The 13837-nt window shown below is 46.4% G+C and overlaps 1 protein-coding gene across 9 annotated transcripts in view; it reads left to right on the top strand.

Annotated features, from left to right (window-relative positions):
- The window catches only part of COL27A1 (collagen type XXVII alpha 1 chain), a 197486-nt gene that overhangs the window by 120728 nt on the left and 62921 nt on the right, over positions 1-13837 (top strand). For all 9 annotated transcript variants that reach the window (XM_084494237.1, XM_084494233.1, XM_084494231.1 and 6 more), the window contains 8 exons: positions 4923-4976; positions 5696-5749; positions 5905-5958; positions 7492-7545; positions 7856-7909; positions 9847-9891; positions 11234-11287; positions 12752-12796. In XM_084494237.1, coding sequence (XP_084350363.1) covers positions 4923-4976; positions 5696-5749; positions 5905-5958; positions 7492-7545; positions 7856-7909; positions 9847-9891; positions 11234-11287; positions 12752-12796 — 414 coding nt within the window. The remainder of the gene's footprint in view (positions 1-4922; positions 4977-5695; positions 5750-5904; positions 5959-7491; positions 7546-7855; positions 7910-9846; positions 9892-11233; positions 11288-12751; positions 12797-13837) is intronic.

The raw sequence follows: 13837 nt of genomic DNA, 5'->3' as shown, positions 1-13837 counted from the left end.
TAATTGTTTATGCTCTGGTACCACTGAGAAATGTAAATGATAGCTGGTCTTGCTGCATTTCCTCAGTTAATAGCAAGGGAAAATCACTGCCTTCAAATAGCTCATGGTCTAAATGTACACGTGGTTGGAGGATGGGATGTTTATGCTCTTCATTAGGGCTTCTGAGTCACAGAAGTGATCGAGGAGGAAGATACTAGAGGTGGGAAGTGTACCCTGGCCTCTTGGACTCTGTTCTTTCTAGCATCATCTTTCCTCTTGTTGCCTGCCTCATTTCAACAAAGATGTTTTCCATCTCAAACTTTATTTAGAAGCTGTGTGATAAATCTTTCTTTATTCCCCCACTTTGTTTTGGCCTTATGCATTTCAGCTGAAGGTGGTCTTAGAACTGTCTGGCCTAAGGAAATCTCTGGTGTCGGAAAGTAGAGGCAGGATTTCTGTGTTTGCGTAGTGCCCAGCCCTCGGGCTGCAGAAGGACCCTGCATAGAGCTGATTTATGTTGGAGGCTCCATTCTGTCATCTCCAGCAGTCGTGTCACTGATAATTTCTGCTGCTACTGCTATTTTGGGGCTGGAACATCTTAACTGATTTCGCTGATTGCTTACTATTCGTTTTCTGTCCATTAGATTTTGACTTCATTAAAATCATCCATCATCATCTTCAGACAAAACTATCTTACTGCTATGACCAGAAACATAAGCAACCTGCCTGAGTCATGCACTTATTCTCTGTGCCTGTCAGTCTGAAAGTCTGCCTCCTGCCATTCTTGAAACATTTCCAGAGCATGATTGTGTGGAAATCTGCCTCTGCAGAGATCCTCATTTAAAGCTCGCTCACCTCCCAAGTAACAGTTCCCTTCTCTGCTGAGTGTTGGGGATGCAATTACCAGGTGAACTTAGCTAACTGATCAGAGAAAACAGTCCAGCCACTGCAGGCTGGTGTTTGCTGCCTGGAGCACACCCATCCTGCTGTGATACGCAATGAGTACGTGAGGTCCTTGAGCTCCCTTTGAAGAGCAGGTTAGTTCAGACTTCCAAGCTGATGCTTTTTGCCTGCAGTGCCTTCACAGGGAATGCTGCAGAAGGACGGGCTGGCACCATACCTTGAGGTTGCACGGCCCATAGAGAAAGTTGTGTTAGAGTCTGGGAGTCCTGGTTACATCCCTGCTCATGAACAGGGCTCAGGAAACAGTTCAAGATGTATCGTTTCCCATAGGAGCTGAGCTGCCATCTTCAACTGTCCAAGCGTCTTTCCTGAGACTTTAAGTGGGCACCCCAAATTGCTAGTTCATCTCTGAAAGAACCGAGCCATGTGCCAAGTGTGCTGAATGTGCAAGGTGAATGCATCCAGGTCCTAGCAAGCACAAATGATGCTCAGGCAGTCGACAGGAGCTGTCAACCTCACCAAACATCTCCATTCCAGCAGCACGTCAGCACCTTACCCCAGAGAGTCCCAGCCTACTGAAGGCTGCATCTTGTATGAGGATGTTAGTTGGATTCTCTTGAAAGCAGTTTCTAATAAACCCGTTTAGAAATGGAAGCTTTCTCCGAAGACACACAAGGGATTAGTGCAGAAGTTTCCCATTATCCAGCCAGAGGGGAGAGGGGTGAATGTTCTGCTCCACCATGGCTTTCAGAAAGCTGGTAAATCTAGTTAAACGTCACATTTAAAAAGGGAAAGAAAAAGAAAAAAAGGCCCTAGATATTTGGCAGCATCTGAAGTGCTAGATCAGCAAGGGCAGAGAGCAGCAAACCTCTCTGCCCCATGCTGACAGTAATCAGTAACCATTCATAATTATCAGCTCCTAGCAGATGAGAGCAGCCCCGAGGGTCGCTCCTCGCACCTTCCATCTGCCACCACCTGTGGATTAGCCCAGCTCTGAGGAGCAGCGGGGCTTTTGAGAGCATCCCACATCCTCCTTGGCAAAGGACGGGTCTTCTTTCTGTCACATTTTTACAGATCTTGGCCTCGCAGAGCTGACCATGCTGTGCCACACGCTGCTCCCTGGGGACCCTGCAGTGTCCTGGGGTACCTGGAGCACAGCCCGGCCCCATGCCTGGCCGGCCCCATCAGCTGCAGCCCACTGAGCTTTCTGTGGATGTGCTGATGAAGATTTAATTAGATGTCTGCGATCTCCTGTGCAGCCCATCTGTCTCAGTCTCAGTCCAAGTGTGTGGCCTCATGCAGATTTGTCCCCTTTGCACAGGAGCAGCTGGACCAGAAGCAGTTGAAGCCCAAACATGGTGCAGAGTGGCTGGGTGCCGTGTGCCTGAGGCTGCTGCCTCTGCCCCCTTGGGAAAAGGTCCTCACTGCGATGCTGTGTCTTTCAGGAATGCTGCTGCTGTTGTCCTTTGCCACGACAGGGGTTTTCATTGTATTTTGGGTGTTGTTTCCTACGTTGCCTTCAGTATTCTGTATTCTGCAAGGGGCAGCAGCTTTATGTGCAGAGCCTTTCTGCATCCTTCTCATAAAAGGTAGCCCAGAAGTTAATGGTGGCTTTTGCAGCTTTGGATTTCCCACAAAATGGGCCTGTCTTCTGTTTCCATTTCCATGTTTTCCTGGAGGCAAGGAGAGGAGGCAGACAGGGCTGTGTCTGCTCTTACAGGGAGAAGTGAAATTACTGCATAACCCTGAAACAGAGTGGTCTTGAGAAGCCACGTGATGTGATGAGCACAGGGGGAAGGTGGAGGAAGCGGAGGAAATCCTAGCTCCTTGTTCCTATGAAGGAGTTTTATGAATGAGGACATCTGTAACTAGTGAAGGACATGGCTCGGTAAAACACCTCAAGTAGTTTTGCAGTGTTAGCTCCCCATATATTGCCAAGCAGAAAACCCTGGAAGAAGAGATGTGGGATCAAGAGCAAAATGAGGTTTTAGCCCAGACACCTGCTCTGCGTGCTGCAGGCAGCAAACCTGCGTCACGCCTGCTGATCGGCCGCTTCCTTCACAGCCCCCTCTGTGCAGCGTTGCATGAAGAGGGGCCTCAGGGTGAAGCTGCGTTTCTTTTTATAGGTGAAACATGAAGCACAGGCAATATCCCATGGGCAGATCCCATTTGCAATTCCACATCGTGCATTCCTCCCCCTCCCCATGAACAGAGTGCTTGCAGCCCCTTCTTGTCATCTCAGCATCATTTTTTTTTTTTGTTAATAAATACTCTGACCTCTCCTCTTTACTTTGTTCCTCGAGTTAAGCACACACAGCCTGAGTCAGTGTCAGATTTATGTCCAAGGCAGCTAAAAGTGGGTGCCCTGAACCTCAGTTTTGCTTTGGGTTATTAATGGCCACTGCCAATGCATCGTTTGTGCCCCGCTGTTTTGCTGTGCAGGAAAATGAGCTGGGCCATACAGTAGTTTTTTGCCACCCCTATTGTATCTAATGCTTGTGGTTCATCCGAACCAAAGCTGTGTAAATAGCTGATTTTTTCCATTTACTTGCTTTGCCAAAATAAAAGGGGGAGACGGAAAATAGTTTAGATGAAGCAAACTGGTTTGACTCAAATTAAAATACTTCAAGCTAAAAAAAAGAGTAAATGCATTTAACTTTTTTTAAGAATGGCATTTCAATTTTGATATGTAAAAGACTTGTTTTGAAGATGATTCAGTCAAAAGTTCTGAGAACATTTACCAAAACATTTAAGCAAATTTAGCATGAATCCATGAAATGTTTCCGTCATTGAATCTTCATGCTTCTTAATTAACTTTCTTCTGGAAAAGTTGTGTCCAAAAAGTCTTTCCCAACTCAAGTCTTACCCGTTCACAATTTCATTATCCCATGCAAGTTGCCACAGTACTTATAATTACTTCAACCCTTCGATAACAAGTGGGTGGCTTTTGCCTGAGTAGAAGTAGACTTACTCTTTCATCTCTCCGTGGGCTTTGGCTCTGAAGCAGAAGTCCATGTGTCTTCCACGTGGAGTATGTTTAAACATAGATCCTTTTACTCTTCTGTGTCTTGTTCCCTTACTGGGAAGAACATTTTGGATGCGTGTGCCATGTATTGGACACAGCTCCTCAAGCAGTTACTTCTGGTGGGTCTTATCAGTGTACCCAGTTTTTGATAGTCACTCTTCCTTCGATTTCCTATGTATTGAATTTTTATTTATATATGAATTTTCTCTGCACCCTCCTTGACTCAGCTTTTATTTATGTAAATCACTGTACAAATGAGGTTGGGAGGGACCTCAGGATGTTACCTGGTCCAACAGCAGGGCTAAGAGGTAATACAAGATAGCCACTGTTTCTAAGAAATCCTTCCTTTAGGGATAATGACTTCTACACAGGGAGTCGGAATGCATTAGGAAGTCCTGAAGAGGGGAAAGACAGCTCAGGTAGAAAATACTGTCACTGATGCTGTGCTCAAAGTTGGGATCCCCATCCCAGCAAACAGCAGCCTACCCCTGCCAGGGAATCTCACCCAAAATGCTGCCAGTGGGATGGTTGTAAAGCGTTACGAGAAGTTACTCTTGTTTTCTTTTGGGAGAGAACTGATCTCTGGTGCCCACAGCAGGGACCCTGAGTATTGTTTTCTGTGCTGTAGAGCCTTATGAGAGAAAAGGTCCATTCATCAGGCGCTAAGCTAACTCTTCTGTTCAGCTGAATTTTAACACTTCGCCACCTTCACGGTTGCTATTAGCCAGAGGAACATAGCCTCTCTTCTTGCAGCCTCCATGGAAACACAATGCTTGCACTTTCATATTTTTCTTTCCCTGCAGTTTCATTTTTCAGTTCAGAATCAATGTTGGGAAATGCACACAGTGTTCAGGATCATTGTTACAGTTAATGCTATCTACAGTTTGTCACCAGTTCAGCTTTGAATGGAGCTGGTGATGAGCCTTTGGCTGTACATTGCACCGTCTAGCATCTACCTGGGCATTTGGGCTATTGCTGATGCCTATTTTAACTCTCTTTGGTGGTGTGTATCCAGGGTGATCAGGGAGGAGCAGGTGTGCCAGGAGATGTTGGCTTCCAAGGAGACAAGGTAATTGTTCCCCTTTTCTTCATCATTTTTTCCCCTTTTATGGGTAATTTGTGTGGCCACCAGCCTCTCTATGCATCTTCAAGCCATGAGGAGCTGGGGCTAACTGCAGCCTGTTGCCAGGTCCTTTTCTTTAGATAGTTCCCCTTTGGAGTACTCTGCTAAAATTTATGTCATTAGATGGATTTTGTTGTTACTTATAATAAAAAATGTTCTGCTAGTGGCTTTCCATATAAAGGGCCATATTCTCATGCAGAAACTGGAAATGATGGGACAGGGTTGGACTGGTGTGCCTGTGTGTGGTCCAGCGGCTGCCGACTCAGAGAATTTGAGTACTCGGTGCAGCAACTTAAACCCTGACCCAGTGAAGCACTTAACGCTGTGCGGAACTGCTGAGCAAATGACTGCTCCCCCAGGACTACAACGTGATGCTGACTTCAGCTGAGTAAGGCTGTACTTAGCACCGCACTGGGGCCTACATGGCCCTGAGCCACAGCCAACTGCAGCAGTTCATGTGCTCCTCAGGGCTAAAGTCATCCCCGGCTTTAGCACAGACATCTCACTGATACCAGGGCAATCACCCTGGCCCCTTGCAGGGCTAAGAAACTGCTTAGAAACTCCTCCTGTCTCTGCAGAATCTGGGGCTGGAGCAGGGGGAATTGGTGTTTTTTGATGCTTTGTTGTGTTTTCTCAAAACTCCTCTCTTTCTCTCTCTTTCTCAGGGTAGCCAAGGTTTGCCTGGGGTCCCTGGGGCACGAGGGAAGCCAGGCCCCCTGGTAAGTAACCAGATGTCCTCTGCTTCCTAATCTCCCTTTCCAAAGGTTGAGTGCCCAGCTGGAAAGACAGCTTGGCAGGGGTATGCTCTGCTCAACAGGAAACATAGCAGCTGGGAGCTAGCTCACTTTTCTCCATTTTTTTCTGATTTCTGCAGGGAAAAGTTGGTGACAAAGGTCCGGTTGGGTTTCCAGGACCACCTGGCCCTGAGGTATGTCCCACAGTGCTGAGGATTACTGTCTGGTGGGATTTATTGTTCTTTAGTCAATGGAGGTCCGGTTTTGTTCAAACAGGGAAATGGGACAAACTGTCCATCTTGTACCCTCTGACAACCCTACACTCACATTGCCTGATCTGCAGTTAATCTTTCTGCCTGATCTTTCCAAGCCCTTTTCTTCCTATTTTGTTACTTGCAAGTCCCATACGTAACATCTTGTTCTGTTCCTGTTCCAAAAGGTCCGTCTCCAAAGATTGTCCGTCCCTTGGCACACAGCATGTCACAACCCATCACCTCTCCCCATCTTTCACTTTTAACAGCTTGGCAGACACTCGCTGCAAAGCAGAACATCCTGTTGTTTTGCGGAGGGAAGCTCTCAAGGCTTTTCTTAGGAGCTTCCAAAAGTTGTAAGAAAAAGCAGTGGTGAACAGAGATAGAGCCCCACATGGTCTCACAGCCACCAGCCAGTCTCTGTGAACGCTAGTCTTTTTCATCATATTGTTCTTCGACCCTTTTTGTTCTTTGGCTGTTCTTCTGGGGCAGAAGATTCATTTCTCGAGTCTTACACCTCACTTTCCACCTACCCTCCTCTTTTCAAGCCTGGGGCTTCACTCCTCTGCTAGGATATTATGGGACATCAGTGGCTATGAGGGGACCAAGATAGGTTCATGACCCATTCTGCATCTCATGTTTTCCTAGTTTCTTCTTTCTCTATTTGTCATCGATATCCTGAAGGTTTTGTGGTTGTTTTTTTTTTTTTTCACTTCTTCGCCTGCAAAATACCATTTCAAGTAGAAAACAACCCTCACTGCCCTTAACAAAAATTTTTATGGTGATACCTTAAACCCGGGCTCGGCTTCCCCCCAGCGTATTGTGGTTTTTCTCCCTCATAAGCAACCAGACAATGCCTGTGAGATGCTAGAGAGCCTCTTCCAGCACGAACGATGGTCTGTTTTCCCTTCATCACTGCTCTGGTATTTTACTGGGTCTGGAAGGGCTCTCGGTCAAGTGCTGCCACTTAGCAATCTTTGCTCTTTGTTGCTATTGGAAATAACTGCAGATTCCTTTGTGTGCTCGGCGAAGGGGTGGTGGGTGGAAAGGAGCCGCTGCCTGGCTGAGGGCGGCTGCTAATGAGCATGTCAGCACCTTTCCTAATTCCTCGCCCGCTGCCCTTTGTCGCCGAGGCGTGCAGTTTGTTTCTCGGAGCAGTGAGATTATGCGCTGACTCATAAAGATTAATTAAAACCCAAATTGCTGTTTTTAGCCCTGTGATGACAGGAAGGCCCTCACAGCAATAAATCTCCTCAGATGATGGACCTAAAGGGAGCTGCTGGGGAAGGCTGCCCTTGTGTCCAGCCGATAGCGCGGCTCCCGTCGCGGTGTTTCCTTCCCTCTGCGTGCTGCGTGGTGGCCCACACACGGACACCACCAGCATACAACCAGTTTCTCAGCATTCAGCCTTTAACTGAACCTCTCACAGAGGCTGCAGAAGTCCTTTGCACCCAAACCATCTCTCCTTTTCTTCAGGGCTTTCCAGGGGACATCGGCCCGCCAGGAGAAAATGGCCCTGAAGGCCTAAAGGTGAGTGGAGCTGAGAGCGAAGCTCTGTAGGGGTGGGAGGCAGCCAGGGAAAACAAAGTAGTGGGAAGGGGGAGAGAGAAAGCCCTGGAGATTCCTCAAGACTGTCCTGGCCAGCCTTTCAGCTTGGTCTGTTTGGCTTGAGGTCCCTCCAAGAGTGGGGTTTTCTTTTTTTTTTTCAACTTTTTTTTCTGTAACAAAATTGACATTGGATGACGTCCCATGGCTGTGAAAGAGACTTTCTCATTTTAATGGCCCTTCTGAGCTTATGTTACTATTTTTCTGAGTATCTTTTCCTTTGGCTTCTTCTCAGGGGAAGCCGGGAGCACGAGGTTTACCTGGGCCAAGAGGACTGCCTGGACAAGAGGTGAGTGTCCTCAGACAAAAAGCAGATTGGATTTAAAGAATAATGTTGAATTTTGAAGATTAATGCACACTGAAGTGGTGCCTGTGTTTTGAAATCCTTCTGTCCCTCAGAATTTGGAAGTAAATGCTTATATTCACCGGTCAGAAACCCACAGAAGAGGAGCTTCCCCTAGGCCCTGAGGCCCTTGCTTCCAGTCACTGCTGGCATCCCTTGACCCTAAACTCTGCACCGGCTTTTCTTCTTAAGTCTGTTCCCCCACACCCACACACACTCCCGAACGGATGTTAATGCCCTTTTCCCTGCACATCCCTTTGCACAGACATGCCCTGACCTGGCTTTTGCTTTCTGCTCCTTTCAAGTGTGTTTTCTTTCAACTGTGAGACCTGCAGACTCTGCTGTCTCACATGGAGCAACGTTATTTGTAAAAAAAATGCAGAAACTGAAACTGCTATTTGCAAAGATTTGTTTGCCCCAGCATCTCAGATCTTGCAGCTTTCACCTTCCACTGCACAGGAAGACTTGAAGCTTAATTCCAGTCACAGTCATTGAAAAGGGAAAATTGTCATTGATTTAATTGTCCTAGAGCTGCAAATACTTCATGGCGGCAGCAGAGAAGGCCCAAGAGCCCTCCTGTTTATCCCATTGCAACTCCAGCGGCTACAGTGTAGTTTATTCTGGGTCAGATCAGTGTAAGCTGTTTGGAGTCATGATACATTTTGCAAAAAATACTTAGTGCACACATGGGCAGCAGCTCAGACTAATAGCACCAATCATTCTGAACTTTTTCTGGGAATTCTTTTGCTTGCTCTCCAAATGTGATTAATGCAAATTAGCTCATTTATTTGCACTGAAATAGGGAAAAAATATTCTAGGCAATTTACAAAGTGAATCGAAGCCCTGCATTCCAGGTTCAGGCAGGCATGACCAAGCTGCCTTCAATTTACTCTAGTTAGTGAGCATAAAAGTAAGATTGAAGACATGGACATGGACTTTGACGTGAGCTGTGCTGAGGGACTCTGAATGTGCACCACAGAATACGACTGTGCCTTCACTGCTTCTGTTACCTGTGGCAGAAGGTCAAGGCTGTGAATTACACCCTCTTTACAAATGTGGCGTACTGTGGGTGGCTTGTCTGAGCCCACCGGGCTGGGTTCCTGACTTCCAGTCCCAAGTTCAGCCTGCCAGCTCATGCCACTTCATTACCACGGCTGACCACCTAAATGAGAGCAGCAAGAACCGTGGCTGCCAAGGGCGCTTTTAATTTCTCTTGGCAGTTGGTTTTAGACACTTGAGATAATTTTTGTGAAGCTTAATTGAAGGTCTCCTAGAAACTGTAGATCTGATCCTATCACATTAGAAACTGGTGCAGAGCCAAGGGAGAAGACCGAGTCCAATTGCTGTGTGAGATTTTGAGATAGCTCCATCGTGTAGCAAGTGTAGTCCCATTTGAAAGCAAAAGGGAAACCTCCATGCAGTTGCCAAATGGTTCTGTGGGAAATTTTGCATCTCTGTTTTCGTGGGGCAAAAAAAAAAAAAGAAAAAAAAGAAAAAGAGTAGAGAGCTCAACAGCATCCATGTCCCTGCCAAATCACATGAAACAGAGCCCTGTGAGCATGTCCAGTGTATCCCATGGGCCAAATTCAGCCCATGATAAGCCCACCCAACTGGTGTTGACTTCGGTCAAATTTTGGGTGGCCTTTACTGGCAGGACTTGACTTCAGACTGTATTTCTGATGTGGGGAGAGGAGTTGGGGAGCCTCAGAGATGTTGAGCTCCCTTCTGTAGGGGTTCAGCAGGAGTCAGTTTTTAAAATGTGACAGCTGAACACACAGCCTGTGTTTAACTGCTGCTCATACTGCAGACCTTTCATTCTTGTGCATGGTGAGACCAGGCTTTGTCACTACTTTGCCCTTTATTTTAATTTCTTTTCTCCTCAGGGAGATGAAGGACCCTTAGGACCACCAGGAGTCCCTGGTCCAGAGGTAAGTTTTAGTGGTTTACTCAGTTACTACCAGCTCTGTTGACTTTGCCATGAAATTGTAGTTGAAATAACATGAAGCTTCAACCCTTCTGGCTTGAAGTGGGAAGTCATCTGCTCTTCTAGAAAATATTGCATTGTCCAATTGCTTGATCCAGGACGTATGAAAGTCACAGAACAGTCTTTCACAGGATGTTGAGCAAGACTGATTTTATAATTTGTTTAAAGTTTCAGACCTTGAAAAACTATCTAACATTCATGCACAAGATAAAGTACTTTGACTGGAAAGCATCTTTGTAAGCAGCTCTGTTGTTTGCTTCCTTGATTTATGGTATTTTTCAATGAAAGTAGAAGGAAAAGTAAGAAAAAAGACAGGACATTGAAGTAGAGTCCTTTTTGTCATCTACATCACTCTGAACATGGTGATGTATTGCAGAAATGCAGTTAGGAGAAGCAGAAAGAGTATTATTGTATCTGTGAGCCTGCCAGCTCACAGGGTTTTATAATGGTTATGAACATAATTGTTATTGCAAGATAGTGAAATATCTTGTAAATTGGAAACTGCTGAGAGCTTCTAAGTGGATGAGGAAATAAATTTTTATCTTGCATTTCCCCCATTATTCTATTAGATACTTTTATTCCTTTCTTGGAACAACGTAACAAATCCAGTTACCTCAGTGCCTGGGGGAACGCCGTAATTGTTCTCCTAGCTAGAGGGAAGGATCAACATGAACCCTTGGGTCTGCAGGTTTATTCGTGCTTTTCTAAATTTAGCTGTGGATGTCAACCTGGCTTGCTCCACTGCAGGGACACTCCTGCTCCCAAACCCTCTCTCGATGCCAGGGATAGAGCCCACAAGAAGCCTACATAGCCAAGTCCCTGCCAACACCAGGGAAGTGCCATCTTTGGATGCTCAGGAAGCTGGTGTCTTTGCTGGCATCACAGGAAAATTTCTGGAAGTCAAATAAATCCAACTAAATACTGCAGAGAATGAGCTAAAAGGCAGCAACAAATACCTTGGCTTGGTTGATTACAGTCCATGAATAATGTTTCTGATGTGATGTTTAAGCAATGGAATCGAGCTGCAGGGGCAGAAATGTGCTGAACCTTAGAGTAGCTGTCTGAACATGTTCCACATAAATCAAACCCAGTGTCACTCAAGACAGCATTTTCTTCTTGTGTTGCCTTGGCATCAGTGAGGACTGCTGCATCCTTAGCACGAGGGATTGGCTGGGAGTGTTGCTTGTAAGCTGCACCTTGTCATATGGATTCACAGACACATTGCTGTAACCCCGGGCAGCTGCAGGAGTCATTATTTAGCTTTTCATATTTATTGTGTATTTCAGGGTCGACCTGGCCGGAAGGGATTTCCGGGAAGACCTGGTCCTGATGGTCCAAAGGTAAGGAAAGAGTTGGTTAATGATCAGGGAAGCAGTGAGTAGAAAGGAGAAGAGGTAGAGGGATGTCTCTTTTCTCAATTTCATAGTGCTCCAAGCCTAGGGTATTCATTTCAGAGAGGACAAGGGGAACTGAGGTTTTATCTTTTTCTCTCAATTTTGGGGTCTCGGTTCTTGCTTGGTTTCCTCAGAAGGAAGAATGATGGTGTGTTTTTTGAGCCATGTGCTTTGTTATATAGTGTTTCTCCTCTGATATTCACCACCACAACCCTCCATCATCTCATGTTATTTTCCATTGTTTCTCCACATTTTTGTTCTAAAACAATGCACATCATTCCTATCTCTGCTGCCTAATTAGCAGCAGGAGCCATCCCAGGGCAGCCCGCTCCACAAACCCACACTCAAAAGGAAAGAGAAATCCCAACAAAAACAACCTCTTCAAACAGTAAATAGCAAAAATGTGGTCTGGCAGCACATCTGGAGTATCTGCCTACTGAGAAAATACAGCTGCCGTCACCCAGAGACAATACTGCTGAGTGGTGACTCTGGCCCCTGGATGGCCTGTCCAGGGGCACCGTGCTGGCCTTTCGTGCTGCCATGGCTGTCCCACATGCAGGTTTGGATTTCTCCTCTTCCTCCTGTTTTTCTCTTCAGCCCTCATTTTCCCCATTCTCTGAATTTCTCTGATCCTACACTATGATTTAGCTTGTGTGTGTCGTTCCTGTGGTTTTCCTGCTCCATGTGACAGTAATTTGCCTATGGTGGAGGTTTTGTAAGAGCAGAATCAGGGTGCAGCATTGCCTGGGAATATTTGGGTTGCTTTTTGTTATTGTGACCCTTCCACCAGCCGGTGAATTTTCTCTATCCCTTTTCCTCTGTCACTCAAGAACAGCACCTCCCCATGGCATCCACACTCTTGCTTCTACTAGATGTTCTTCAGATCTTTTGGTTAATCACTCTTAATCTGTGACTGATGCATTTCTGCCTTCATCTGTCCATTTTACTCAGCTGTTCAGATAGAAACATGATGGGGTAGAAACACCCTGGCTTCAAGAGGATCCCTGATGAGAACTCACACCTTATTAACCATATGGATAAATCACCCAGGACTAGGCTATGCCACAGGAGAGCTGGCAGCTTATGTTTCAATGTTTGAGTTTGGTTTGTGTAGGTTATGTTACCACAGCACAACCAGCAACTTTTAGGGGCATTTCACTCAAAACAGCACGTTTCATGTTTGTGTCATGTTTGTCTCCATGTTTGTGGCAGCTATGTTTCTTGCTTTGGATTATTTTTCAAAAAACTGGGCTTTGTAAGAAGTTCTTGTAAGAGGTTGCCTCTTGCTGGTTTTCCACAATTCAGAAGCAGCTTCCCAAATGATGGTGTACACAGAATCATGTTGTAATGAGTGAGGGGCTGACTGGGAGCAGCAGCTAACCATGTGCCTCCTCTCCTCTTGTCATGCAGGGCGAGCCAGGAAACCACGGCCGACCAGGGAAAGTTGGTGAGCAGGTAAACTCCTTGTTTTTCTTGTCTGTTTGATGGTCTCCTGTGTTTAACACCTTCTGGATGAGCAGTGTGCAGGCAGAGGGCAATAGCCAAGAGCTTCTGACCACCTCAAACCTCTCTGTGGTCCTGGTGCTCCAGCTGTGACATAGGAAACACGTCTCGTACTCTAGCTGTAGCTCTCAACAAACAGCACTGCCAGAGGCCATGGGGTCTGTTTTGAGCTAGAGGTTTTCCCATAGGCCATCTGATAAAGTCACAGTTCAGGTGGACGTGCTGGCCATGCTGGCAGCACTATAGCATGCAAAACTGGCTGTGCTTCTCTAGGAGGCAAAGCCTTGGAAATGAAAGAGATTATGGAGTTCTCTGTATTCCACTTATTCACAAAGGGGCAATTTCCAGGCTTTGCTTACGTAGGCTTTAAGGGTAGGACCCCCTGCTTTGAGGTGCTGCGCTGCTTTCAGAGGAGACAGCAGCCAAAGGACCCAGGCCCTGGGCAGGAGAGACACTGAGCTGCATTTCAGTGTACCGCAAGAGAGAACGTTCTGCTGGGTTAGCAGGGGATGTTCATTATCCCTGTAGGCTTCAGGGGAACCACAGGCATCAAGGAAAGAGAAACAATCGTTGCCGTGTCTGTGATTGAAACCAACCAGCTTGTCCACCACCAACCCTGAAATTGCAGCCGCGGAGCCTCCAACATGTTCTCTGCGTTCCTACATGACCACACCAGGCTGGATGCAGCCTCTGGCCCTGGCAAAGAGGGTGTCACTGCTCAGCACAGCTGTCCTTCCCAGCACTTTCCCTGCCTATGGTCAGCAAGTTTGGTTTGGTTTAGTTCGTCAGTCTCCCTGGCTTTTCTTTCCTCTGTATCCAACAGCTGAGGGTCACTTACTTGTGGGTTTCTGACCAAGCGTGTCAAAAAAAAGCCATGATGGATCCTGTTCAGTACCAAGCAATCTGATGGGCCTCGGTATGAATCAAGGATGGTTCATATCAAGGATTTATGGCTGGAAATTAGAGGCCCTTCTATACTATGGTTAATGATTT

The sequence above is a fragment of the Aythya ferina genome (genome assembly GCF_964211825.1).
Source record: "Aythya ferina genome assembly, chromosome: 20".
Lineage (NCBI taxonomy): Eukaryota > Metazoa > Chordata > Aves > Anseriformes > Anatidae > Aythya > Aythya ferina.
Note: the sequence above shows the minus strand (reverse complement) of the source record. Positions and strands in the feature narration are given on the sequence as shown.